This window comes from Mustela nivalis (genome assembly GCF_964662115.1).
Source record: "Mustela nivalis genome assembly, chromosome: 9".
In the NCBI taxonomy this organism is placed as follows: domain Eukaryota; kingdom Metazoa; phylum Chordata; class Mammalia; order Carnivora; family Mustelidae; genus Mustela; species Mustela nivalis.
In genome coordinates this window covers 63,175,313-63,202,884 of record NC_139028.1, presented here as the reverse complement: position 1 = coordinate 63,202,884, position 27,572 = coordinate 63,175,313, and the positions used below count along the sequence as shown (strand labels likewise).

At 40.5% G+C, this 27,572-nt stretch overlaps 1 protein-coding gene across 3 annotated transcripts in view; it reads right to left on the bottom strand.

Annotated features, from left to right (window-relative positions):
* The window catches only part of RAB6A (RAB6A, member RAS oncogene family), a 121,595-nt gene that overhangs the window by 66,165 nt on the left and 27,858 nt on the right, over positions 1–27,572 (bottom strand). Inside the window, exon 1 of one of the 3 annotated variants that reach the window (XM_082749792.1) lies at positions 23,320–24,045. The exons of 1 other annotated variant lie outside the window; for it this stretch is intronic. In XM_082749792.1, coding sequence (XP_082605918.1) covers positions 23,320–23,389 — 70 coding nt within the window. In that variant the 5' untranslated portion in view covers positions 23,390–24,045. Of the gene's footprint in view, positions 1–23,319; positions 24,046–27,572 lie in introns of those variants that run through there. One more of the 3 variants, XM_082749793.1, reaches the window with a different exon arrangement.

Sequence of the window (27,572 nt, the reverse complement as noted above, 5' to 3'; positions counted from 1 at the left end):
TTTGTATATGCCCCTCAATTTAGATTTGTGTAATGTTTTTCAGTAGATTGAGGTCATGCATTCTTTGACAAGACTACCACAGAACTGATAAGCCTTTCTCACTGCATCATAACTAGAGGAACATGATGTTACACTCTTATTCCTGATGTTAACCCCGATCACTTGGTTATACTGATCTCTACATAATTTCTCTACCATAAAGTTACTGTTTTCCTCTTGTAAATAATAAATATCTTAGGGGAGATACTTCGAGACTATACAAACATTCTGTGTCTTCTCAAACTCTGGCCCACTAATTTAAGCATTCAAAACAGATCTTGCCAGGGATCCCTAGCTAGCTCAATCAGTATAGCACGCACCTCTTTATCTCCGGGTCATAAGTTCAAGCACAATGTTGAGTATACAGCTTACAAAAAAAAAGATCTTGCATACAGCAATTATTACTATGGTATTCTATGGGTGATTCTGTATTTCCATCATTCCATCTACATTTATTAATTGGAATCCTTCTATAAGAAGAATGTTTCGGGCACCTGGGTGGCTCAGTTAGTTGAGCGACTGCCTTTGGCTCAGGTCATGATCCCGGACTTCCAGGATCAAGTCCCAGCTCCTTGGGGAGTCTGCTTCTCCCTCTGACCTTCTCCTCTCTTATGCTCTCTCTCACTCAGTCTCTCTCAAATAAATAAATAAAATCTTTAAAAAAAAATGTTTCAGGGCACCTGGGTGGCTCAGTGGGTTAAAGCCTCTTCTTTCGGCTCAGGTCATGGTCTCAGGGTCCTGGGATCGAGCCCCACATCAGGCTCTCTGCTTGGTGGGGAGCCTGCTTCCTCCTCTCTCTCTCTCTACCTGCCTCTCTGCTTACTTGTGATCTCTGTCTGTCAAATAAATAAATAAAATCTTTAAAAAAAATAAATGTTTCTTATTTATTTAACTATGGATTCATGGATACTTAATTCTGTGGGTTATAATATCATCTTTTTTTTTTTTTTTTGCTCAAATTATCCCAACTTTCTCTATTGGGTGTGCTTTCACACTGGTTCCTGTGCCATTTCAATAAGCCACCATTCCTTCTTAAACACTTCCTTACTTTGAGCACTAGAAGATGCTCCAGGCTCATTCTGTATTTTCCCGGCCCCAGCTCTGAAATCAACCATTTCTCGAGGAGCTTATATGGCTGGTTTTAAGGATTAAATCAATTAGGATTGTACAATACTTAAAGCAGGGCCTGGTATGTAGTTAGTAATCAAATGTCAGTCGACACTACTTTTCATGCAAACAAATATATTGTCAGGAAACCACAAAACATGGATTTACTCACAAAATTAAGGTAGTCTTGACTATTCAAAAAGAAATTTAGTGGCTTGAAAAGAAATACGTATTTTCCAGGTACAGTTGTCAGGAGGTAGTTTATATGGAGTTTAATATTCAGCCACAAAGGGATATTGAGCACTGTATTAGGTTGTTAGGGCTGCTATAACAAAGCATCACAAACCGACTGGCTTAAACAACAGGAATTTATTAGAGGATACAAACTCAAAAATTCTGAAAAATACAACAGTTTTTAAATAGTATCAATCAGGGGCACCTGAGTGGCTGAGTTGGTTAAGCATCCAATTCTTGGTTTTGGCTCACGTCATGATCTCAGAGTTGTGAGACTGAACCCCTCCATCAGGCTCTGTGGTGGGCATGGAGCCAGCTTGACATTTTCTCTCTGGTCCCTCTGGCCCCCCCCCATGGTCTTTCTCTCTTCTCTTAAAAAAAAAACCCATAATATTGATCAGATTGAGGTTGAAACAACTATTTGGGTTGTTTACATAAAAGACTAATTATTTCACTCTCAGATGTTTTAAAAAACAAATGTACAATATTTTGGAGAGGGGGGTACCTGTTGGCTCAGTCGTTAAACGTCTGCCTTTAGCTCAGGTCCTGATCCCAGGATCCTGGGATCCAGTCCCAAGTGGGTCTCCCTATTCAGTGGGGAGCCTACTTCTCCCTCTCCCACTCCCCCTGGTTATGTTCCCTCTCTTGCTATTATCTCTCTCTGTCAAATAAATAAATATTTTTAAAAATTAAAAAAATATTTTGGAGAGAAAAGTAAGTTCAACTAAAGAATTTTGAAAGTTCAGAAGGAATGCAGTAATGTAGTCAATCTTTTTGTAGGAAGGACCTACTTTCAATTTCTGGAAGCTTTGAGAATATTAAATATGCAGAATAAATAAGAGTGCCAACATTATGTTTATGGGTGGAACCTGCCAACGACCATCTATGCAATCCATACTATATACAGGGGTGGGGAGATTCTTCTCATTTTACATATAAGGAAACTGAGGCATAGAGAAGATAAAGTGAACTCTTTAAAAAGCACATAATTTATAAAGTGGCAGAGCAAAGACCACAGTTCAGTTCTCCCGACACCTTTTGTTAAGACTTTCCCCCCATATCTTATTAAGTATAAAAGTTTCACAGGCCAGGTGCCTGGGTGGCTCAGATGGTTAAGCATCTGCCTTCAGCTCAGGTCATGATCTCCAAGTCCTGGGATCCAGTCCCAGGATCTCAACCGGGATCTCAATTCAGCAGGGAGCCTACTTCTTCCTCTCCCTTTGCCTTTCCCCCTGCTTGTGCTCTGTCTTGGACTCTCTCAAATAAATAAGTAAAAAAAAAAAAAAAAGTTTCACAGGCTAAAGGAAAGAAATATTTCATATTAAACAACTAGATAAAAGAGAGAGAGTTTACAAATGAGTAGTAACTTTAGTAGTTATCTAGTTTTTCCTATTTACTCAATGTCAATGTGATGATGCTCTGTCACCTTCTTAAAGAAAGACCACCTTACCTGGAGCACCAAAGAAAGAGAAAAAAATAAAATAAAATAAACATAAGCAAAAAAGGAAGAAAGACTTTCCAGCTTCCTAATGACTGGACAGATTCATTATTTTATGGTCACCTATATGAAGGACATTATGCTAAATACCAAGGACAGAGTTCTAAAAGACTAAGCGTCATCACATTCTCTATTTCCTTATCATAATCAATTTAATTCACCTTAATTATAGAGATAATTTGAAGTATACATGCATAAATTTCTGAAGGGACAGGCTTCAGTTTTTAAGAGAATGGTTAAATCTAGATCCAGGAATAATTAGAGGCTACTTACATTAAAATGAAATTAAATTTAGAAATCAGTTTCTCAGTTGAACTACCAAGCATATTAAACGGCACAAATAAAGAACAGTCCCATCAACGCAAAAGGTCAGTTGGACAGTGAGGATCTAGAGATTCTGAAATATTGTCTCAAAAACACTTAACAGAAAGGAAAGCAGGGGGCGCCTGGGTGGCTCAGTGGGTTAAAGCCTCTGCCTTCGGCTCAGGTCATGATCTCAGGTTCAAGAGCTGGAGTCCCAACCCTCCAACCCAGTGCTGCCTGGGATTCTCTCTCTCCCTCCGCCTACCACCCCACCCAGCTTGCAAAAGCATACTGTCCCTCAAAAGAAGAAGGAAGAATCCTGAAATAATGGCTTCTGTGGGCAACTGTATCCATTATTGTCAAAAATGTACCAATAAGAAGATTCTCATCTTTTAGCAGACATACCAAAATATTTACAACAGGATATATGGGATTTACTTCAACCCACTTCCGTGTGCGGGGTGGGGAGGAAGACAGGTGCTATCGATGAACAAGCCACAAGTTGATAATTATTGAAGCTGAGTAATAGTTTATGGGTTCTTGATGCTATTTTCTACATTTCTTTTTAAGTTTAAAATTTTGCATAATAGGGGCAACTGGCTGGCTCAGTTGGTTGAGCATGGAAGTCTTGACTTCTGGGTTATGAGTTCATACCCATGTTGGGCAGTTTACTGTAAAACATAATAAAATAAAAAAAATAAGGGTGCCTGGGTGGCTCAGTGGGTTAAGCCACTGCCTTCGGCTCAGGTCATGATCCCAGGGTCCTGGGATAGAGTCCCACATCGGGCTCTCTGCTCAGCGGGGAGCCTGCTTCCCCCTCTCTCTGCCTGCCTCTCCATCTACTTGTGATTTCTCTCTGTCAAATAAATAAATAAATAAAATCTTTAAAAAAAAAATTTTTTTTTAAATAAAATTTTCCAAAATAAGTAGTTAAGTAATATTTTAAGAACCCAGACACATATTTGGTTAAATCACAAATCCACTTTTCAAATGTTATTTATACATAATGCTTACTTCTGAATTCTTCTGGACTCTCCAAAACCCTACTGAAACTTTTTTTTTTATAAATACAGCTTTTTTTTTTAATATAGATTTTATTTATTTATTTGACAGACAGAGATCACAAGTAGGCAGAGAGGCAGGCAGAGAGGAAGCAGGCTCCCCGATGAGCAGAGAGCCTGATGCAGGGCTCGATCCCAGGACCCTGGGATCATGACCTGAGCCTAAGGCAGAGGCTTTAACCCACTGAGCCACCCAGGTGCCCCCTACTGAAACTTTTTATTTTACTTTTTTTAACAGATTCTATTTTTAACTAATCTCTATACCCAACATGGGGCTTAAACTCACAACCCTGAGATCAAGAGTCATGTGCTCCACCTCCTAAGCCAGCCAGGTGTCCTGAAACTACTTTTTAAAGTTGGCTCTTGATAAATCCAATCAATGGCTTTTCCAAGTCATCATTTTCCTCAACTTCAGCCACTGACTGATTCCAGCTTCATACCAGACACTTAGCATGTCAAACTTTCCTCCTCCTAAGTTAGGTTTTTTGTTTTGTTTCATTTTTTCTTTTAAGTATCTTCTTTTGGGGCTCCTGGTGGGTGCAGTTGGTTAAGCATACCATTCTTGGTTTCAGCTCAGGTTGTGATCTCAGGGTCATTGAGCCCCACAATGGGCTCCATGCTCAATGCAGAGTTAATAACCTCTCTCCCTCTCTACTATCTCTCAAATAAATAAAACTTTAATCATTTTCCTTTATGTGCATTTATTACTGTGAGCAACCTTAAGGCTTTTCTGAAGCTAAGTAGGGAAAAAAACCATAAATTATTTACTAATTCAAATATATTAAGTGAGCTTCTGCTACATGTCAAACATTACAATGTGCTTAGAATATAGTAAGGAACAAGAAATTCACAATTACCACCATTACAGAACTTACAGAACAAATGTAAAACGGAAATTTTAAGGGTCCCGAATATAAGGAATGGAAACCTATTCTGAGGAAGTCAGCAAAGACTTCTTTGAAGAGTGACTTGAAGTGAAAAGCTAAAGGATACAAGGGAGTTAACCAGGCAAAGGGGAAGAGGGAGTCTGTAACAAGACAGAGATTAGAGAAAAGTTACAACTGAAAAAAGGCCAGTTTGACTGAAACAAAGAGAGATGGTGGGAGATATATTCAAGATAAGAATGGACAGATGGAGAAGAGCCATATATGGGTCATGTAAATCATTTAGAAAGATTTTAGATTTTAGACTTTTTGAAACCAAATAAAGGAAACCTCACAATGAAGTCAGGTGGCCAGGAGGGGGAGCTCTTATACCATGCCATTCATTGCAGGCCTTTGCAGACCCAACAGGAAGAGACTTATGGCATTTCCAACAAGCAGCAGCCTTCTTCAATACCACAGCAGGATAATGTAAGATTTTTTTGCCTGCCTGGCAATAGCAATAGCCCAGCCAATAAGAGACTGTCCAACTCAGCCAATGAAAAGCCACTACACTTTCAACTCAAAATTCACTCCAACAGGTTTTTTGTTTATAGCAGGCCTTCCAAACTCCTTCCCTATCTCTATAAAAGAATGTTCCCCTCCCCTTTGCTCTCCAGACTTGCCTAGGGTTTACCATGACTAGCTTGTCCTGAATTGCAATTCCTCTAAAATTTCCAAATAAACCCGTTTTGCTAATAAAATAACTGGCTGTTTTATTTTCAAAGTCAACATTACTTAGTGATCAGAAGTAGGATCCAGAGAAGCCCCTAAAAATTCCAAAGCTGGTGAGCAAACAATTGCTGATAACCACAGAACCCAATGAATTCACTGCTTTCCCAATGACCCTAAAGTCTGAGGGTCTCTCCTGGATCTGAGCTCTGCTCTCCTTGCATTTAAGCTCTCTGGCATAAAAGCCTTTAAGTTTTTTCCTTCTTGTTTTTATGAAGGGATTACCCTAGTGGTTACTCTTTTCTATTTGTTTCATTTCTGTTTGCTGAAGCTTCATGGTAAGAAACTCATCCTGTTCAAAAGGGGGAAAACAAGTGATTCCAGTGTTGGTTTTTGTTTTTTGTTTTTTAAGATTTTATTTATTTATTTGACAGAGAGAGCCAGTGAGAGAGGAAACACAAGCAGGGGGAATTGGAGAGGGAGAAGCATGCTCCCCACTGAGCAGGGAGCCCCCCGGGGCTGGATCCCAGGACCCTGAGATCTTGACCATAGCCAAAGGCAGACACTCAAAGACTGAGCCACCCAGGTGCCCTCCCGTGTTTTAGAACAGCTGTTGGGAAATAGCGTTCCTGTTCCTCCTAGTTAAGATATCCAAAGACAATGGGATGCCTGGGTGGCTAGTCGTTAAGCCTATGTCTTCCACTCTGGTCATGGTCCCAGGGTCATGGGATCGAGCCCTGCATCAGGCTCCCTGCTTGGCGAGGAGCCTGCTTCACCTCTACTCTCTCCGTTTGTGTTCCCTCTCTCGCTGTGCCTCTCTGTCAAATAAATAAAAATCTTAAAAAAAAAAAAAAAAGAAAGATATCCAAAGAGAAGATACATTCTATCTGGTCCTTGGACCAGCATCTTGTGCCTTTCTGGAAAAATGGGTAAACTCTTGGATAATTTGGAATTGTAATGGTCATGGGGGAAGCTCTGACTTAAATAAATCCATGTTAAGGGGCACTCTTAAAAATGCAGATCCCGGGGTGCCTAGGAGGCTCAGTGGATTAAAGCCTCTGCCTTTGGCTCAGGTCATGATCCCAGGGTCCTGGAATCGAGTCCCACGTCGGGCTCTCTGCTCGCTAGGGAGCCTGCTTCCTTCTCTCTCTCTCTCTCTCTCTCTCTGTGTCAAATAAATCTTAAAAAAAAAAAAAATGCAGATCCCAAATCTCTCAGATCCTCCCCTTGGTATGCAGAAGCATCTAAAAGACATAATGACTTAAAAAATAGGTTTGAAAGGATCCTTACAGCATGCAAATAAAAATGTTTCATTAAGGGGCATGGGATGGCTCAATCGTTAAGTGTCTGACTTCGGCCTGGGATCGAGCCCACATCAGGCTCGATGTGAGCCCACATCAGGGAAGCCTGCTCTCCCTCTCCCACTCCCCCTGCATCTACTCCCTTTCTCACTGTGTCTCTGTCAAATAAATAAATTAAATAAATTAAATCTTTCAAATTTTTTTTCATAAAAAAAAATGCTTTGGTTACCTGAACAGGTTAACTTTGTCAGTCCATCTGCCAGAAAAAAACAATTTAGATCCAACTATTCTTTTTAGTTTTGTACTTAAAAGAAGGGTAAGATTTTTTTTTTTTTTTAAGATTTTATTCATTTATTTATTTACTTGAGAAAGAGAGAGAGTGAGTGAGTGAGCGCACTGAGCATGGGCCTGGGCATGGGGAGGTGGGCAGGAAGCGCAGAGAAGGAGGGAGAAGGACAAGCTGACTCAGTCCTGAGTGCAGAGCTCTATGCAGGGCTCAATCCTCCGACCTGGAGATCATGATCCCAGTGAAAACCAAGAGTTGAGACACAACCAAATGTGCCGCCCAGGTGCCCCAAGGCTAAGATCTTTAAAACAAAAGCTGTAAGATTTCTGTATCTGTATGTTTCTGTGTATCTATATATACACATGACACTTTTCTACCTCTGGATGGTATTGCAAAAAATTCATTTATAAAGAGCTCTACTTGATTGGTTTAAAGAAAAGTAAGTGTTTATAAAAATTTAGTAAACTAAACCAAATGTTTTTCAAGTTCACATGATCTGGGATAATCTTTGATAAATAAAATCTAGTTTAAGTTTGTTGGGGGTTCTTTGTTGTTTCTGGTTTTGCGGGTTTTTTTTTTTTTGACAAATTTGTTGGTTTAATGAAGACAGACAAGTCTCAGAGTTATCAACATTGGATATAATACTAACACGCAACTTTTATTCCACTTGGGTTTATTAGTTAAATAAGTTCATGACATCTCTGTTGTGAAACTTGATGGCCGACTTTGACTAATGCCCCATGAAGTTTCTGTAACCTAAACCTAATTGCTGGTTATAAAATTACTCAGATAGACAAATGAAAATGGGCTAAGAGTTTTTAGGTAAAATAATTGTTTTATGGTATGTATGCTTTAAAAAAAAAAAAAAGCAGCAGCTTTCCTAAACATTCCCTGGTAACTCAAAACTTTATAGGCTTTTACCAAGTTAAATTAAATGATAAAATTTCATTATATTACTAAGATCATTTTCTAAATATGATAAAATACTACAACAATAATTACTAAATACAGATTACCCATTTTGGCTTCTTATTATAGAGAAACTAAAGATATTTGGGTCTACTAGTAAACATGTTTTATGCCATGCTCAGAAAGCACATTTCTAGAAATTATAAAATGTATTATAAATTTGCCAGATTACTTACATCTTAGTTTTCACTGAGAATTAAGGATTCTAAGAATTAGGAATTCCAATTAATATATGTAAAGCTACTAAAAACCAATAAAGATGAAAGAAAACAACTGTATATGAGAAGTATAAAGTGGTATACAATGCCCGTTTTCAGTAAAAGAAGGTATGAGGAACGGAAATGCACTGTGGTGAAGGAAACAAAAGTGATTCTGTCCTAAAGAAAAGCTGGTTATTTTGGAAAGGCAAAGAATAAGGGACAAACTAAAATGGACACAGGAAGTTATAGAAGGTTTTCAGGAAAGAAATCTTGGGAAAGGAATCATATGTACAATCAAGCTAAGATCAAAATGCATTTGTTTAAAAATAAATTTTAGGGGCGCCTGGGTGGCTCAGTGGGTTAAGCCGCTGCCTTCGGCTCAGGTCATGATCTCAGGGTCCTGGGATCGAGTCCCGCATCGGGCTCTCTGCTCAGCAGGGAGCCTGCTTCCCTCTCTCTCTCTCTGCCTGCCTCTCTGTCTGCTTGTGATCTCTGTCTGTCAAATCAACAAATAAAATCTTTTAAAAATAAATAAATAAATAAATAAATAAATTTTAAAATTAGAGCACCTGCGTAGTTCAGTCGGTTAATCACTCAACTCTTGATCTCGGCTCAGGTCTTGATCTCAGGGTCAAGTTCAAGCCCTACGTTAGGATGCATTTTTTTTTTTTAAATGTAATATCAGAAGTATACTGGTTCAAAACTGAATGGCTTTGTTAAAAAAAAATTTCTTAGACTAATAAATTGTAAACAAAGTTTCTTTACTGTTATGTAATCTGCCTAGGAAACAAGATCTTGATTCTGTGTTTTGTCTTTATCACATTGTTGACTACTTAGAAAAACCAAGTCTTCTTTACTCAAAAAGAACTAGAGCTTTTGCAGCTATATAAACTTCTATATTTGTCCTTCAAATATTTTTTTCACTGTGGCCAAGTAGATAATTAGTTTCATAATTTTCTCTGATCCTATTTAGCCAAATGTCCAAATCTTTCAATATTCTTGACAAACTTCCCAAAATTTAAATTCTACATGAAGTTTTTTTGACCTTGAACTAACTTTGAGAATTTCCAGAGGGTCCTTGGAGTATCTCAAAAGATTTGTTCTCTCTCCTTATACAGAGAGATGTTATACAAATTATTCAATATATTATATTATATAAGAAACATTGTCAAATAAGAATACTAAGCCTAGGGATGCCTGGGTGGCTCAGTGGGTTAGGGTTAAAGCCTCTGCCTTCGGCTCAGGTCATGATCCCAGGATCCTGGGATCGAGCCCCATTTCGGGTTCTCTGCTCCGCAGGGAGCCTGCTTCCTCCACTCTCTCTCTCTGCCTGCCTCTCTGCCTACTTGTGATTTCTATCAAATAAATAAATAAAATCTTAAAAAAAAAAAAAACACCATCAACTTTCTCACACAGCTGGAATAAATAAGCCTAAAATCTACACGCAACCAGAAAGAACACAAAGAGCCAAAGGAATGTTGAAAAAATCAAAACTGATGTCATTACAATTCTGGACTTCAAGCTCTATTACAAAGCTGTAATCAAGACAGTATGGTACTGGCACAAAGACAAAAAGATCAATGGAACAGAATAGAGAACCCAGAAATGGACCCTCATCTCTATGGTCAACTAACCTTTGACAAAGCAGTAAAGAATATCCAATGGAAAAAATAGTCTCTTCAACAAATGGTGTTGAGAAAACTGGACAGCCACATGCAGAAAAATTAAACTAGACCATTTCCTTACACCATACACAAATACAGACTCAAAATGGATGAAAGACCTCAACTTAAGATAGGAATCCATCAAAATCCTAAAGGAGAACACAGGCAGTAACCTCTGTGACCTAAGCCACAGCTAATTCTTGCTAGACACATCTCCAAAGGCAAGGGAAACAAAGGCATAAAATGAACTATTGGGACTTCATCAGGATAAAAAGCTTTTGTACAGCAGAAAAAACAGTCAACAAATCCAAAAGAGACAACTGACAGAATGGGAGAAGATATTTGGAAAAGTCTTATTAGGTAAAGGGAAAGTATCCAAAATCTATAAAGAACTTACAAACTCAACACCAAAAGAACAAATAATCCAGTCAAGAAATGGGCAGAAGACATGAACAGACATTTCTCCAAAGACATCCAAGTGGCCAAAAGACACATGAAAAAATGCTCAACATCACATGGCATCAGGGAATACAAATCAAAACCACAATGAGATACTACTTCATCCTGGTCAAAATGGCTAAAACTAAAGAGTCAGGAAACAAATATTTGGTGAGGATGTGGAGAAAGGGGAGCCCTCTTACACAGCTGGAGGGAATGCAAGCTGGTACAGCCACTCTGGAAAACAGTACAAATGTTCCTCAAAAAGTTAAAAATAGAGCTATCCTACGACCCAGCAACTGTACTTACTAGGTATTTAGCCCAAAAATACACACACAGTGATCTGAAGGGGCACACGCATCCCAATGTTTATAGCTGCAATGTCTATAATAGCCAAACTATAAAAAGAGCCCAGATGTCCAACTACAGATGAGCAGATAAAGAAGATGTGGTGTATACATATATACAATGGAGTATTATTCAGCCATCCAAAAAAATGACATCTTGCCATTTGCAACAGACACAGATGGAACTGGAGGGTATTATATGCTAAGCAAAATAAGTCAATCAGAGAAAAGACAATCATCATGATTTGCCTCATAGTGGGATTTAAGAAACAAAACAGGATCACAGGAGAAGGGAGGGAAAAATTTAAAAAGATGAAATCAGAAAGGGAGAGAAACCATGAGTTGTTGATCACAGGAAACAAAAAGGGCTAGGGGGATGTAGTAAGTAGGTGAGGGGCATTAAGGAGGGAACGTGATGTAGTGAGCACTGGGTCTTATATACAACTGATGAATTCTGAACTCTACTTCTGAAACTAATAATACACTATATGTTAAATAACTCAGTTTAAATAAAATAAAAAGGAAAAGGAAAAAGAAAAAAATACCGAGCCTTCTTTAGGCTGTATTTCTTTTCTTTTTTTTTTTTTTAAGATTTTATTTATTAAAAAAAAAAAAAGATTTTATTTATTTATTTGACAGACAGAGATCACAAGTAGGCAGAGAGGCAGGCAGAGAGAGAGAGAGGAGGAAGCAGGCTCTCTGCGGAGAAGACAGCCCGATGCGCGGCTCGATCCCAGGACCCTGGGATCATGACCTGAGCCGAAGGCAGAGGCTTTAACCCACTGAGCCACCCAGGCGCCCCCCAAATTTACTTGTTAATTGCATCTTTTTTTTGGTACATGTATGTGAACTCTCATCAGATCTTTGTGGCCACTTTAAAGACTTTCATCATTTACAATTATTGTTTCACTCTGATAGTTTACAAAAAAATGTCCATTCTCAGAGATTCACAAAAAAAAAAATTTGATAATACTCTAGAATATAGGTTTTTGAAAACTTTAAGATCATAACACTGCACAGAGTGAGAATGCCTAAAACTCTAATGGAACACTGGGTGCTTTAATGTTGTTTCCAGATTTATCCCCTCCTCTTGTTTAAGTAATGTATAACTTAGAGCAATCTTATAAAGTGTGTCTTTCCAACAAAGACTGAAGCATTTAACTTTTTTCCCCTACTTGATCCCTCCAGAATTCCTAAGCTCTTATTAAATATTCTTGATTTTCATGACTATATATATATTTCCTTAAGTTCAATGAGAATCTAATCTTCCTTATAGCAGCCTGCCCTATGCACCTAGAGCCTACCTCCTTTGATCCACAGCTGATAAAAGGGAATATACTTCAGTTTTGCAAAAACCTCATCAAATCCATAGAGAACAATTATACTTCGGTAGGACAATCTTTCTACAGTTCAGTCCTGGATGACGAAAGCCTCATCAGATGTCAGAATCTACAGCCTGGAGATTTCATCTATTGGAAAAGACATCCCCAAAAAGACTCAACTCCATTGGAAAGGCCCTTACAGATACTGTTAACCAACCCTTGCACCATCTTGTGCCACCAAACTCCAAGGACAGATTCTTGAATTCATATATCACCTTTAAAGAAAGCACCAAAGCCTGACTGGACCTGCACACCAACTGGTGTCCTGAAAGACTTCCAGGAGTAGAAGCACATGACAGAGAAGGAGACAGCTTTTCCAAAATGACTGAACCAGGCCTATACACTTTTTTCTTGCTGCTGCTTCTTATTTCTCTCTCTCTCTTTTTTGGAAAGACAATGATCTTACCCATATTCCTCAATCTACTACAAAAGGGGGGAACCTTTCTGACTGCTGGATCCATCACCAAAAACTCTAATCTGTTCATAATGTCAGAGATTCCTTGGTCTTATCTGTAGGCAATTTTTCCAATGATCTGTTACCCTGCATTCAAGAGAAATACAAATTGGCTAACTCCTTTTTGCAAGACTTTTAGAAAAGACCCCTTTAGCATGGGGCGGTAGCTCACAGAATGACATCCCAATTCTTCTAATCCCTGGCTTGAAAAAGGTCAATCTGGATATGCCAGCTAATGGATCTATAAACAACCATACTGTAGCTGGAGTCCTCTGTGCTCCAACTGGTTTCATTTTAGTAGATGCCATTTCCCATGGGCATAAAAATGTTCAGATAGCTGCCAAACTGGAGATCAATGCTTATTGGGACTTTTAACTGTCCCCATCAACATCCACAATAAATCATAAACCTGACACTGATTCACCCCATTAAACCTCCACAGTTACCTTAAAAAGGAACTTGCAGGAGGACTATATGACTCCAGGTGTGCCTGCATATAAAGAGCTTTCTCCTTGGGCTGAAATAAGAGCCAAGGAATGCATCATCAGAAATCTCTAACTTTAGGACAGTCACAGGCAAAGCAACAGCAGTCCAATAATGATCCCTGAATCACTAGCTAAAGTAGCTCTGGATAATGACATGATTATCTGCTTGCTGAACAAGGAGGCATCTGTGCAATAGCAAATACCACCTGTTGCATATGGATAAATGTATCTGGAGTAGAAATTCAATTACACAAGAAAAGGAAACAAACCCACTGGTTACAAGAAATTTCACCTAATGACCCTTGGTCTTTTAACCTATTTAGCTGGTTACCTTCAGGTTTGGGCTCCTAGCTTTCAGAGAAAGATCTTAATGTAAAGGGGGAAAAAAATAACAGAAACCTCATTTAAAATGGAGTTAGGAGGCCAGAAGGGGGTGCTCTCATGCCCTACCAGTCACTAGCCCTTTGCAGACCCACCAAGAGACTTACTTACCCTGCATTCCTAACAAGCCTACTTTACTACCCTAGAAGGATGAAGGATGATTTCCTCCTTGCCTAGCAACACCCCAGCCAATAAAAGACTGTCACAACTCAGCCAACGCTGTGAAATGTGTAAGCCTGATGATTCACAGACCTGTAGCACTGGGGGAAGTAACACATGTATGTTAATTTTTTTTTTTAAGTCACTATGCTTCAAACACCCAGTTTATTCCAATGGACGTTGTTTGTAACAGCCTCTCCCCATTTCCCTTGTCTATAAAAGAGCACCTCTCTCATTTGTTCTCCAGACTTGCCTATGGTTCATGATGGCTTGCCTATCCCAATCTGCTATTCTGAATAAACTCATTTTGCTGGTTTATGTATCAGTTTTACTGAAATAACTGGCTGTTTTATTTTCAAAGTTGACTTTATTCTAAAAGTGACTAAATAAATAAACTTAAAAAGTAGGTTTGAGTTTTTTGAAAATTAAAATTTTTACTGTGATAAACTATACATGTCATAAAATAGGCCATTTATAAATGTACAATTCAGTGGAAATAAGTACATTCACAATGTTTTTAAGGAAGTTACTTTGATTTACATTTTTATAAAGTTTATTCTGATAATGTAAAGGATGGGCTGGAGGAATGGTTCAAGAACAGAGGTTGGAAGGTACAGAAAAATGTAAAAGATTTAAACCTAATTTACTGCTAGACTGTTAAGCAAGAAGAAAACAGAGATAATATCTGATTTATTAACAACTATGTCCCCCAGGACCTAGCTCCATGCCTGGCATACTATGACCATCTGTTAAATGGATAAAGGATATTTAAGGTTCTATGATTCTGAGAATGGAAGACTTGCATTCCCCATAGGATGTAACACCTTAATGATGATTAAAAACATTTTTTTGTAACATAGCATAAGGAGGCCTAACAATAAAGGGTAAAAAATGAATGCCAGGAATAAGACTAGAGATAGGAGAGTACAAACAGGACTATAAAATTAACCCATGCAGGAGATTTTAGACTTCATCTCAAAAGCCAAGCCTATTAGGGTATCTGGGTATATGCAACGTCACAATGGCAGGACGGGATAACAGTACTGCTTACTGTAAGCTAATTTAAAGTAACATGCAGTATTTGTCCTTTAGTGACTGGCTTATTTCACTCAGCATGTCATCAAGATCCAGGCATGTCGCATCATGTATCAGAATTTCCTTCCTTTTTAAGGCTGAATAATATTTCATTGTATATATATAAAATATTTTATTTATCCCTTCATCCATTCATGGTCACTTGGGTTGCTTCCATCTTTGGGCTCATATGAATGCTACTATGAATATGGTTACAAATTAGTTTTGTTTTTCAAGATTTTATTTATTCATTTGACAGACAGGGATCACAAGTAGACAGAGAGTCAGGCAGAAAGAGAGGGGAAACAGGCTCCCTGCTAAGCAGAGGAGCCAGATGATATCAATCCTAGGACCCTGAGATCATGACCTGAGCCGAAGGCAGAGGCTTAACTCACTGAGCCACCCAGGCACCCTGAATTGATTTTAATTTTATAAAATGTATTTTTTTTTAAAAGAAGGGGGGGCACCTGGTGGCTCAGTCAGTTAAGCATCTGCCTTTAGCTCAGGTCATGATCTCAGGGTCCTGAATGGAGATCCGTATTCTTCCCCTGCTTGTGCTCTCTCACTACCAGTCTGTCAAATAAATAAATAAAATCTTAAAAAAATAATAAAAAACTCAAATTTGAAAAGAAAAAGGAAAAAGAACAGAAACAGAAAACCCTAAGCAATTCTAAAAGTACTGGTTCTCAGAAAACTTAAATCATCCAAGTTAGAAGGTAAAAAGTAAATGGCAAGGCAGTAATTAATCTAATAGGTTCTATAAAGGCCAATTTTAAACTGACAATAGAGAAAGCTAAGAAAAAATCTGATTTGTGCTAAAGAACCCCCTAAATGGTTCAGGAATCACTCGCACCAAGTGTATCTAGAAATAAGGATAAAGGTGGTGATAAAAACCAAAGTCTGTTTAAAAGGTAGACTGACACCCTCTTACATTCCCTCCATGGTTCCACAAAGTGGAACAGGTCCTTCTCCCACCTCAACAGAATAGATGATAATGCTATGAAAATGGAACAGGGGAGAGCCTGGGTGGCTCAGTCATTAGGCATCCAACTCTTGATTTCAGCTCAGGTCATGATCTCAGAGTCATGGGATCGAGCTCCACGTTGGGATGAAGTCCAAACTCTTCTGCGTGGTTAATTTTATTCAAAAAACAAACAAACAAAATGAATGGGAAAGCTGTTTTCATATGTACTAATAATATGAAAAAAACCCTAGGATACACACTAAGCAAAAAAAGGTGTGGAGTTTAAGTCTGATACATCTTATGTAAGAGAGAATAAGAAATTATATTCATATTTGCTTGCATTTGCATAAGAAATCCCAGAATATACACAAAAAACAGTATGTGTAACTACTAAAGGAGGAGGGGGTGGAGTGGAGAATAGAGTCACAAGAACGGGGTGGTATTAAGTTTTCTAAGTACACTTTTTATGTTTGTATTACCTATTAAAAATAAAGTTAGGGGGCGCCTGGGTGGCTCAGAGGGTTAAGCCTCTGCCTTCAGCTCAGGCCATGGTCTCAGGGTCCTGGGATCAAGCCCCGCATCGGGCTCTCTGCTCAGTGGGGAGCCTGCTTCTCCTCTCTCTCTGCCTGCCTCTCTGCTTACTTGTGATCTCTCTCTCTCTCTGTCAAATAAATAAATAAAATGTTAAAAATAAATAAATAAATAAAGTTAGAGGGCAGCAAGGTGGCTCAGTTGGTTTACCATTTGCCTTTAGCTCAGATCATGATCTCAGGGTCCTGTGATGGAGGCCCGTGGGTACCCTATGTGTGAGCACTCTCTCTCTCAAACAAATAAATAAAATCTTAAAGAAATAATAAGAATAAAGTTATATAAGAATAAATAAATGAGCCTGGGTGGTTCATTTTGCTTTGAGCACCCAACTCTTGAATTTACCTGAGGTCATGATCTCAGGATCAGGAGATGGAGACCTGAGACAGACTAATCACCTAGATGGGAGTCAGTTTCTCTCACTGTCTGCCCCTCCCTCTGTGTGCCTGCATACCCACTCGCGTGAGTGTGTGCATGCTCTCTCTCAAGTAAATCAATATTATCTCTTAAATAAACAAATACATAAAATTAGAGGGGGGAAAAGTGATCCAGTTTTAAAGCCCTAAAAGAAATGGATTAGGTGACTTCTCAAAGTCTCCTCCAACTCTGGAATGCTCTCATTCAAGAATTTCAGCTAAAAATCGGTTAGTCATTTATAATGATTTATACAGTGTCTTCCCTAGAACTCCATGCTCTGGTCATTTCTTTACACCTTTTAACTCTATTTTTCTAAGCAACTGTACTTATCACACTATACTGTTTTAGATATTCTATCTTTCTTTCCCTATAAAATGTAAATTTCTTTAAGCTTATGCTCTACTAAATCACTTCATAGCATAGTAATTTTACATAAACATTTGTTAAACCAGGGATGCCTGGGTGGCTCAGTCAGTTAAGTATCTGCTTTCAGCTTAGGTCATGATCCCAGGGTTCTGGAATCCAGTCCCATGTCAGGCTCCTTGTTCAGTGAAAAGCTTCCATATCCCTCTGCCTGCTGCTCCCCCTGCTTGTGCCCGCTCTCTCCCACTCTCTCTCTCTGTCTGACAAATAAATAAAATCTAAGGGGAAAAAAAAAGAATAAATATTTTATTTTAAAAATTTTATTAGGGGGGACGCCTGGGTGGCTCAGTTGGTTGGATGACTACCTTCGGCTCAGGTCATGATCCTGGAGTCCCAGGATCGAGTCCCGCATCGGGCTCTCAGCTCCACGGGGAGTCTGCTTCTCTCTGACCTTCTCCTCACTCATGCTCTGTCTCACTTTCTCTCTTTCAAATAAATAAATATTTTAAAAATTTTTTTATTAGGGGTACCTGGGGTGGCTCAGTGGGTTAAAGCCTCTGCCTTCAGCTCAGGTCAGGATCCCGGGGCCCTCGGATCGAGCCCCGCATTGGGCTCTCTGCTCGGCAGGAAGCCTGCTTCACTCTCTCTCTGCCTGCCTCTCTACCTACTTGTGATCTCTCTCTCTGTCAAATAAATAAAATCTTTTTAAAAAAATAAAATTTGTTTAACTAATTACCGAGAACTTCCCATGTGCCAGGCACTCTTCTAAATGCTTCACATTTACTAACTAATTTAATCTTCAAAGTAACTCCACACAATAGTCCCTATTACCTTTATTTTATAAATAAGGAAACTGAAGCATAGAGAGGTCAACTAATTTGTCCAAAGTCAGTGGCCAGTGCTAAAATATAAAACCCAGACCATGTGCTCTTAATCACTAGTTCTATTGTTTAGTTTTAAGGCTCCAAAACCAGGTATGGAAAACATTCTTCTTGATTGCCCTAACTTGCAATATGAAGCTCCATAGTACAAAAGGCTTAATATCATCTAACAACAGTTCTTAAAGTGTGGCCCACGGACTGCCAGGATTCCCAGGACCCTTTAGTGGGGGGTCCACTACCCTTTGGGAGTCAAATCATTTTCATTACATTTGATGTTATTTGGTTTTTTCATTCTCATTCTCTCATGAGTAAATAGTGGAGCTTCGCAGAATCTATACATGTGTTATTACAGTAGACTGAATGCAGAAGGATCTATGAGAATCCGGATGTCTTCTAATAAGTCAAAGACATTCGTAGGGACACCTGGTGGCTCAGTGAGTTAACTGCCTGCCTTCAGCCCGGGGTCCTAGGATGGAGCCCCACATGGGACTCTCTGGTCAGCGGGAGCCTGCTTCTCCCTCTCCCTGCTATTCCCCTTTGCTTATACTCTCTGTCAAATAAATAAATAAAATCTTAAAAAAGAAGAAGAAAAAACTTAAAAAGTAAGATTTGCAAATATGTAAAGCATTGCCACTCTCACTAAATCTTTGTTTGGAGAATGGTTCTTTCATATAATGGACTTAAAACTAATATTTTTGGGGCGCCTGAGTTGCTCAGTTGGTTAAGCAGATGCCTTCGGCTCATGATTCCAGGGTCCTGGGATCAAGGCCTGCATCAGGCTCCCTGCTCAGCAGAGAGCCTGCTTCTCTTTCTCCCACTGCCTGCCACTGGGCTTACTTGTGCTCTTTTTCTGCCAAATAAATAAAATCTTTCCCCCAAAAAATAAATAAATAAAACTAATATTTTTAAATGAATTAAATATATTTTTTAAAGATTTTATCTATTTGACAGAAAGACACAGGGAGAGAGAAGGAACACAAGCAGGGGGAGTGGGAGAGGGAGAAGCAGGCTTCCCGCTGAGCAGGGAGCCCAATGCTGGGTTTGATCCCAGGATCCCAGGATCCCGGGATCCCAGGATCATGACCTGAGCTGAAGGCAGAAGCTTAACGACTGAGCCACCCAGGCGCCACTGAATTAAGTATTTTTAAATGTTGTTCACTTTCAATACAGTAAATATTTATATAAACCATATAAACAGTGTTCTTTAGGGGTCTCAACAATTTGTAAAAGCATAACAGGTAACAGGATCTTGAGAAGAAAAAGTTTAAGATCACTGATCTAACCAATCTAAACTGTTCAGTACTCCTGGTCTCTGATGGTAAGACACATTTTCCCTACCTACCATATTTTAATTCAGAAGAACTGATGTAAAAGGGTAACATAAAGTGAAAACCTAAGCAGTAGGAGGTCAGGTATGTGCTTCTACCTGAGATTATGCTTTCTAATTTGTAACCCTATTTTGTAACATTTGTTTGTAGTAATCTTCTAATATAAAACATGAATGGCAACCCTAAAAATGCCTCTGCATTTTACAAGAGGAGCCAGAGGTAGCAACAAAAAAGATTTCTCAAGAAAACCTCAGATTTAAACTGTGTACTTCCACATCCCTTTATTAAGTCCGGTATACTACTGAAATATAAAGAGACCCTAAGAGTTTGTAAAAAGACTGCCAACACTGATGTGTTTGGCATTAACTCAGTCTGAAGCTTCATATGCTGAAACAATTCATCTTTGTTTACAGAGACAGAACCCTAATTTTTAATTTTTAATAAGCTAAATAGAAGTCTACTAAACCCCAAAGCAATTCCTTGAACACATCTTTAATGTCATTTGACTTATTTTTAGGTGCTATGCTAATAGAAAATAATTTAACAGTATCTTTAAACAAAACTAATTTTGCTCAACACAAAAGTGCAAAATCCTGGTCCTATTTTTTTTAAGCAAAAGGGAGAGAGCTTTTATTATTGGGTTCCCTGTCCCCTCCAGCATCTAGAGTACCCCTGCATACAATCAAATAATGGAGGTATAAAATGCTATTGTTAAACTATTAACAGCATAAGGTAAAAACATAGATTCCACCATAGCAAAGATTGATACAGCTTTGGTTCCTAGTAGATTCAACCACCACTCATTTACCAAATATTTCTGAGTACCTACTATGAGCCTGGTACGCTAGGCACTGGGAAATATAATGAACAAAAAGTAAGTTTTAATCTTCATGGGACTTGCATTCTGTTGTGGGTAAGACACACACACACACACACACACACCATTTATAAATGTGGTAAATGCTTTGCCACAGATTCGTTTTTGAAAGCTGAATTGTGGAATTCTAAAACCTAAAAATAAATAATTCATGAAGAGTTACATCAAGATGACATGGGTTCTACAGATCTTTACTAATGCATAAGGAAACTACAGACACTGCCCATGAAAACAAAGATCAATCTTCCATTGTCAAAGCTATCAAATGGCATTACCTGGCCTTAAAAGATAACTGACCTCACAGTTCCACAGAATTAAAAATCATGTAAACACAGTCCTTTAAAAAACACCTAAGAGGAGCCTAAAGAGACACAGCCAACTAAATGTAATGTGGTATCCTGAACTGAATGCTTAAAACAAACAAACAAAAAAGATAAAAAGTAAGGAAATCTGAATAAACTATGGACTTCAGTTAAAAATAACATATCAACATTGGCTCACTCATTATAACAAATGTAATATACAAGAATACTGAGGAATACTGGGGAAACTGGGTGGGGCTATGCGGGAACCCTTGGCACGATCTCACTTTTCTGTAAACCTAAAACCATTCCAAAAAAATAATGTCCATTAAAAAAAATCTAACATGACTTCAGGAACTATGTGTGTGTGGAGGGGGATGCTGTCAAGACATAAAGTAAAAAATGAAAAGCCACCAAACTCTGCAATGTGAATTAGAAAATAATTACTTAAGGAATTCAAAAGAAACCTGCAGATACTGAAGTTATGATCACTACTCACAATCTTCCTAAGACAGAGATTAATGGATTTTTCATGCAAACTAAATAGCTCTGCATCACAACATAAGGCCAGCAATAACATCCCCAGAGTCCACAATAAGCACTTTAGATCCTATTTATCAATAATGACCAATACACTGTATTTTATGCATGGCATTGTCCTGAAATTGCTATAAAATACGTAGACTGGGATCACCCTCATGGATCTTACCAAGTTACATCAAGAAACAAGCGTATACTTGCTTCAGGAAAATTCATAAGCAAAGAGGAAACTATATTTTTCCTTGGTAAGAGGGAAGGAGGTAAAGATTACATACTGAAAATAAAAAAATGATTTCTCAGCTCCAACAGGAAGCAATTTTGCAACTAATGTTAACCTATTTTAATGTCATATATATTACTATAAACAGTTCAAGGTAGTAGGAAAAGCTCTGAATTTGTAAGTTATCTGCTTTCCAATCAAAAGAAATTGGCTTCGGGCGCCTGGGTGGCTCAGTGGTTAAGCCGCTGCCTTCGGCTCAGGTCATGATCTCAGGGTCCTGGGATCGAGTCCCGCATCGGGCTCTCTGCTCGGCGGGGAGCCTGCTTCCTCCTCTCTCTCTCTCTGCCTGCCTCTCTACCTACTTGTGATTTCTCTCTGTCAAATAAATAAATAAAATCTTTAAAAAAAAAAAAAAAAAAGAAATTGGCTTCTCTACAGCCTAACCTAAGGTACTTAGTTAACTCAATGTCTGAGGATGACTTGGGAGGACTAACCTCTCAATGTCTGAATTTTAAAGACCATCATGAAATATGTGAGAAAAACAAAGGAGGACGATAATCTCTGCACTGTCCAGTGCCAACTTTCATAATTCAGCATGAAATTGGAATCACCAGAAATAATTTTAGATAAAACCATCACAAAACTAGGATCTTGTATATAATACAAAGTAAGCAACAGCAGAAGCCTGATCAGGTAAGATCATTCCACTCACCACATACTATGAAATATTAAGCAAAAAGGGTCATTTAGACGAAACGGTATTACATACTGAAATCTAATTTAGATAAGTAGATGATGAATCTATTCTACTCTTACTCCATTACTCTCTAGCCCAAAAGGAAATCCTACAAAACAAAGATGTTTGTTATTCTCAGGCCTCTCACAGGAATCCTAAATATAAACTGGAAAACACTCAAAAGAAGTGGAATAATTAACATTTCTCCGGTAATTCCTGTTTGCACCACCATAAAGAGAAACAGACACTGCCTCATGTTGAAAGGAGAAAATGGAGAGGTTAGATGTGAAAAATTCCAAGTAAAACGATCATGACATAGCATCTGGCAGAGACCGGGAAAGCATCAACAGTGCCAAAAGAATTGTCAGGGATCAAAGTCATGAGAAGAAAATGAGGTTTTCCAATAACGCGCAGCCTAACCCAAGAAGCAAAAATCGCCACTGCCACTGCCACTGCCACCACCACCCCTCTTATTCCCCAACCACTCCATCCTCAAGTCGCCTCCAATTCAAACATGCACCCTCCATATCCCAAACTAATTCCCCACCCAACTGAAAACAATCCAAGAATTTCTACGACCCCCACTTCCCACCTCCCACCAGATCTGCACTTCCCAAGGCCAAGTCTCTAGGGAAAACAACGCCCTAATCCCCCCACCCTCCTTGTCCAAGGTTGAAGAGGGTCGGATCCCCGGAGTGGGGCTTCCCGGGGTGGGCCTTCGTAGAGCTGGCGAACTGGGATAAAAGCCAAGAATAAGGGTGGGGCTCAAGGAAGGGGGCTACGGTTGGTGAGACGTCTGGGACGGGAGAAAGGGATGGACAGCAGGCTGGGGCTGGGCCGGGTGAGGCCTGGGGCGGGGGGGGGGGGGACGTAGATCGACAGGGGAGGCCCGGGCTGCGGGGAAAGGAGGCATCGGAGTCGGGGACGGAAGGATCAAAATCTGACCGAAGGATCAAGACGAAGAGGAACTGGTGGCTAAGAGGGGTCGGCAAACACAGGCAGCGCTGCGGGCTAGCACCGAGCGCTAACGCGAGGCGGGGAGACAGCCTTCGCCGACAGAAGGGCCGCACTGGGGGCGGTGCGGGGAAGCCGCGGCCAGCTGCCAGGAGTGGGGGAGCCGCACACTCACCGCTCTGCTCCCCCAGGAACACCAGCTTGAATTTCCTCAGCGGATTCCCGAAGTCTCCGCCCGCGGACATGATGGAGCCGGAGGAGCTGCCGCCGCCTCAGCCCAGAGACCTCTCGGACTGACGCTGCTCCAATCGGTTGACGAAATAGGAGAGAGGAAAGACCGAAGCCGAGCTCTTTCGGACCCTTTAGGGCCCCGCTGCGGAGTAAGGCTGCAGGGCAGGATTCCTCCCCAAAGACTGGCAGCGGTCGCCGCCGCCTCCCCGCAGAGTCGCCTAGCACCGAGCGAGGCCCGCGGCTGGGAAAGGAAGGATGGCGGTGTCGGAAGCAGCCAGGGGTGGGCTCGAGGTTCCCAACACTAGCGCCGTTCCCTTCTCCGCACCCGGCACCGAGACTGGGGTGAGAGAAGCGGAGGGTGGCGGAACTGGAGCCACAGACGCGACTGGGACCTCTCACGCGCAGTGCCTCAGCTCCCACAGCTGCCGCCGCCGCAGCCCAACCTGCCGAGTGCACGAGCCTCTGGCGCGGCGCGCGGCGAGCCCGGGCGCGAGCGTGCCGCCCCGCCGGCCGCCGGCGTACGTGCGTGCGTGCGCGTGCGCGCCACAAGCCAGCGCCTTCCTGGTTTAACTTGCTCTCCCGGCTCCCCCCGCGCAGCAGAGACGAGGGCAGGTTAGGTTGCCACGCGAGTCGGGAGAAGCAAAGAGGAGGTGGGGCGGAACCCTGGGAAGTGATGTGGGTGGAATAAGAACCACTTGCGTCACTTAGCGAGAACCAATCGGAGGAAGCCAAGGGCGGGCAGAGGTGGCAGTGAGGTGGCGGCGCGAGAGCGCGCGCGGTCCTTGAGCGGTGGAAAGCGTCGCACTGTGACTGCCATGAGAAGTGTGGCTAGTTTCAGCCTAAGGGGAATGGGGGGGGCGGGGCTGGCACGTAGGTAGAATTGATCCCAGCGCTGTGAGGGTGTGGTCCGATAGCCCTAAGGTGTGTACTATATTCCTTTTTCCAGAGCCTTCAGCTCGGTCTCCTTTTCCTTAAGCCCGCCCTTCACCAGTGCACTAAGCCATCAACTCCATCTTTTTTCTTCTCGTAATTCCTTACACGATATCTTCCTAGGTACATTGTCCGCTGTTGTTCCCAGGAGTTCATAACTACCAGAAGCAGAGCCTCCACATTTCTGCAGATGAGGAAATTGAAGCTCAGAGGAAGGAAATGACTTAGAAAATCCACAAAGCCATAAAGTGGAACCTAGATTTTGTGTTGTCCCCCACTGAACCTCTGCAACCTCTTTATCGATAAGCCCGTCTACTTTCCTGACCTGACCTGCCTTGGTCTGTTATCAGCCTTTGTTACTCTGATGTAGACAATTGTAGGTGACGCGCACCTTCCAAAGTGCTAGAAAAGGATTTAGACATCATGTAAACCAAACCCTTCATTTCACAGATGGTGAAACCAAGGCCCATGTAGGAAAACAGCTACGCAAAAAGGTCAAAGTAGAACCTGACTTTGAGCCCAAATGTGGGGGAGGGGATATTTTCAAGATCACCTTTTCCTCCTACACCGGTGCTTCTGAATATCTTATGGGTGGACCTCCCTTCAATAAGACATCTGAAGCACGTGCATTTTTCTGTGGAGAGGATCCATAACTTTCATCAGATTTTCAACCCAGTTTATGACCCCAAAAATGAAGGTAATGCCACAGCCAAGAAGAACCTAAGGAGACGTGGCAATTAAGTGTAATGTAGATATAAGATGACAGCTCAACGTGGGTTTTAAGCTGATTGGTATTCTAAAAGAGAAAAGACTTTAGGCAAAAAGTTAAAAAAAAAAAAAGAATATGGATTTTTAGTAATTACAGTGTGTATCAATATTGGTTCATTAATTATAGCAAAGGTGTCATACATACTAACAATAATAAAGGTAACTGGGGAAGGAGAGGTTATATGGGGACTTTCTGTACTATCTGCTCAATTTTTCTGTAAATTTAAAACTTCTTTAAAAAATACAGTATAGGGCGCCTGGGTGGCTCAGTGGGTTAAGCCGCTGCCTTCGGCTCAGGTCATGATCTCAGGGTCCTGGGATCGAGTCCCGCATCAGGCTCTCTGCTCAGCAGGGAGCCTGCTTCCTCCTCTCTCTCTCTCTCTGCCTGCCTCTCTGCCTACTTGTAATCTCTGTCTGTCAAATAAAATCTTAAAAAAAAAATACAGTATATTTTAAAAAGATAAAAGATTAAGAATCACCAAATTAGAGAATCCGGCATCTACACCTCACCATACTATGGGACAGCATCCAAAAAAGTAATCTCTGTCCTTGAGGAGGACACTTCAAAAAATTAGTATCAAAAAAAAGTAGGGGGTGACAACCTGGCTGTCTCAGTTGGTAGAGCATGTGACTCTTGATCTCGGAGTTGTGAATTCAAGGGCCATGTTGGGAGTAGAGATTACTTTAAAAAAAAAAAAAAACTGTCAAAAATATTTCTGGGGATGAGGTGCCTGGGTGGCTCAGTTGGTTAAGTAACTGGCTTCTGCTCAGGTCATGATCCTGGAGTCCCAGGATCGAGTCCTGCGTTGGGCTCCCTATTCAGCACGGGGTCTGCTTCTTCCTCTAACCCTCTCCCCTCTCATGTTCTCTCTCACTATCATTCTCTCAAGTAAATAAATCTTTAAAAAAAAAGAAATACTTCTGGGGTGTCTGGAGGGCTCAGTCAGACATCTGACTCTTGATTTTAGTTCTGTTCATGATCTTACGTCAGCCAGCTTCAGGCTCTGCTCTAGGCATGGGACCTGCTTGGGATTCTTTCTCCCTCTCCTTCTGCTCCTCCCCCCTGCTAACAAGCCTGAGCTCTCTCTTTCTCTGTCTCTAAAAAACCCAAAAAACAAAAAAACTTCCCAAGTTAGTATAAAATAAGACCTTACGTTTTTGTATAGTGTCTTACCATTCGCATAACACATCTGTATATATTTGCTCATTATCTGGGAGTTATTATTTACTTAGCTACAGAAATGGCAGGATCAAACAAGTGCCTTCTCAAACCTGGGGATGAATAGCTAAACTAGAATTAAGGAGAAGAATAAATTAAAGGGAGCTTTCTCAGGAAAGCTTAAAATACTATCTATTCTGGCCAATCAAGACAATAGCTATATCCCCCAACCTCCTTCTCTATCAAAATTTACTCATTTTGGTTCCTCTCAACCAAATGGCAAAAGGATTTTGGAACATGTATCTAAAATGAAAAAACAAAAAGAAAAAATAAACAAGAAATGAAATGGTAAAAACCTGAGTCATGACATAGACATTTGTGTGTACATGTATTTTTTTAATGTATAATTTTATTTATTTGACAGAGAGAGGGAGCACAAGCAGGGGGAGCAACAGGCAGAGAGAGAAGCAGCCTCCCCACTGAACAAGGAGTCCTATGTGCGAATCAATCCCAGGACCCTGAGATCATGACCAAGCCAAAGGCAGTTGCTTAACAGACTGAGCTGCCTGGGGGTCCATTAAGATTTGATTTTAATGGGTGCCTGGGTGGCTCAGTGGGTTGAGCCGCTGCCTTCTGCTCAGGTCGAGTCCCACATCAGGCTCTCTGCTCGGTGGGGAGCCTGCTTCCCCCTCTCTCTCTCTGCCTGCCTCTCTGCCTACTTGTGATCTCTCTCTCTCAAATAAATCAATAAAATCTTAAAAAAATATATTTCATTTTAAAAGTAGCTTGTCAGGTCTGGTTAGGCCCTCCCCACCAGTAACCCAAAACCCCGCCACACACAAAGAGCAGCCCATACCAAGACAACATTTAAAAAGAAAACCTCTTGTAAACATAAGTGAGTGGTTTTTCTTTCTGATGTATACCAGGTTTTCATTATATTTCCTGAAATAGCTTTTTTTTTTTAAGATTTTATTTACTTATTTGACAGACGGAGATCACAAGTAAGCAGAGAGGCAGGCAGAGAGAGAGGGGGAAGCAGGCTCCCTGCTGAGCAGAGAGCCCGATGTGGGGCTCAATTCCAGAACCCTGGCATCATGACCTGAGCTGAAGGCAGAGGCTTTAACCCACTGAGCCACCCAGGTGCCCCCCTAAAATGGCTTTTAAAGTAACATTTGAGGACTGGAGCTATAATAACTTTGTACTTCCTCCAGAACTTTATGAATCAATTCCTCCCTGTTGCTTTGGGCTCTGTAGTCACCTAGACAGATGATGCTTTTCCTATCATATTGAAGAGACGTATGGTATAATCCACCTCTTACCTCAGATATTTTAATGTTTTA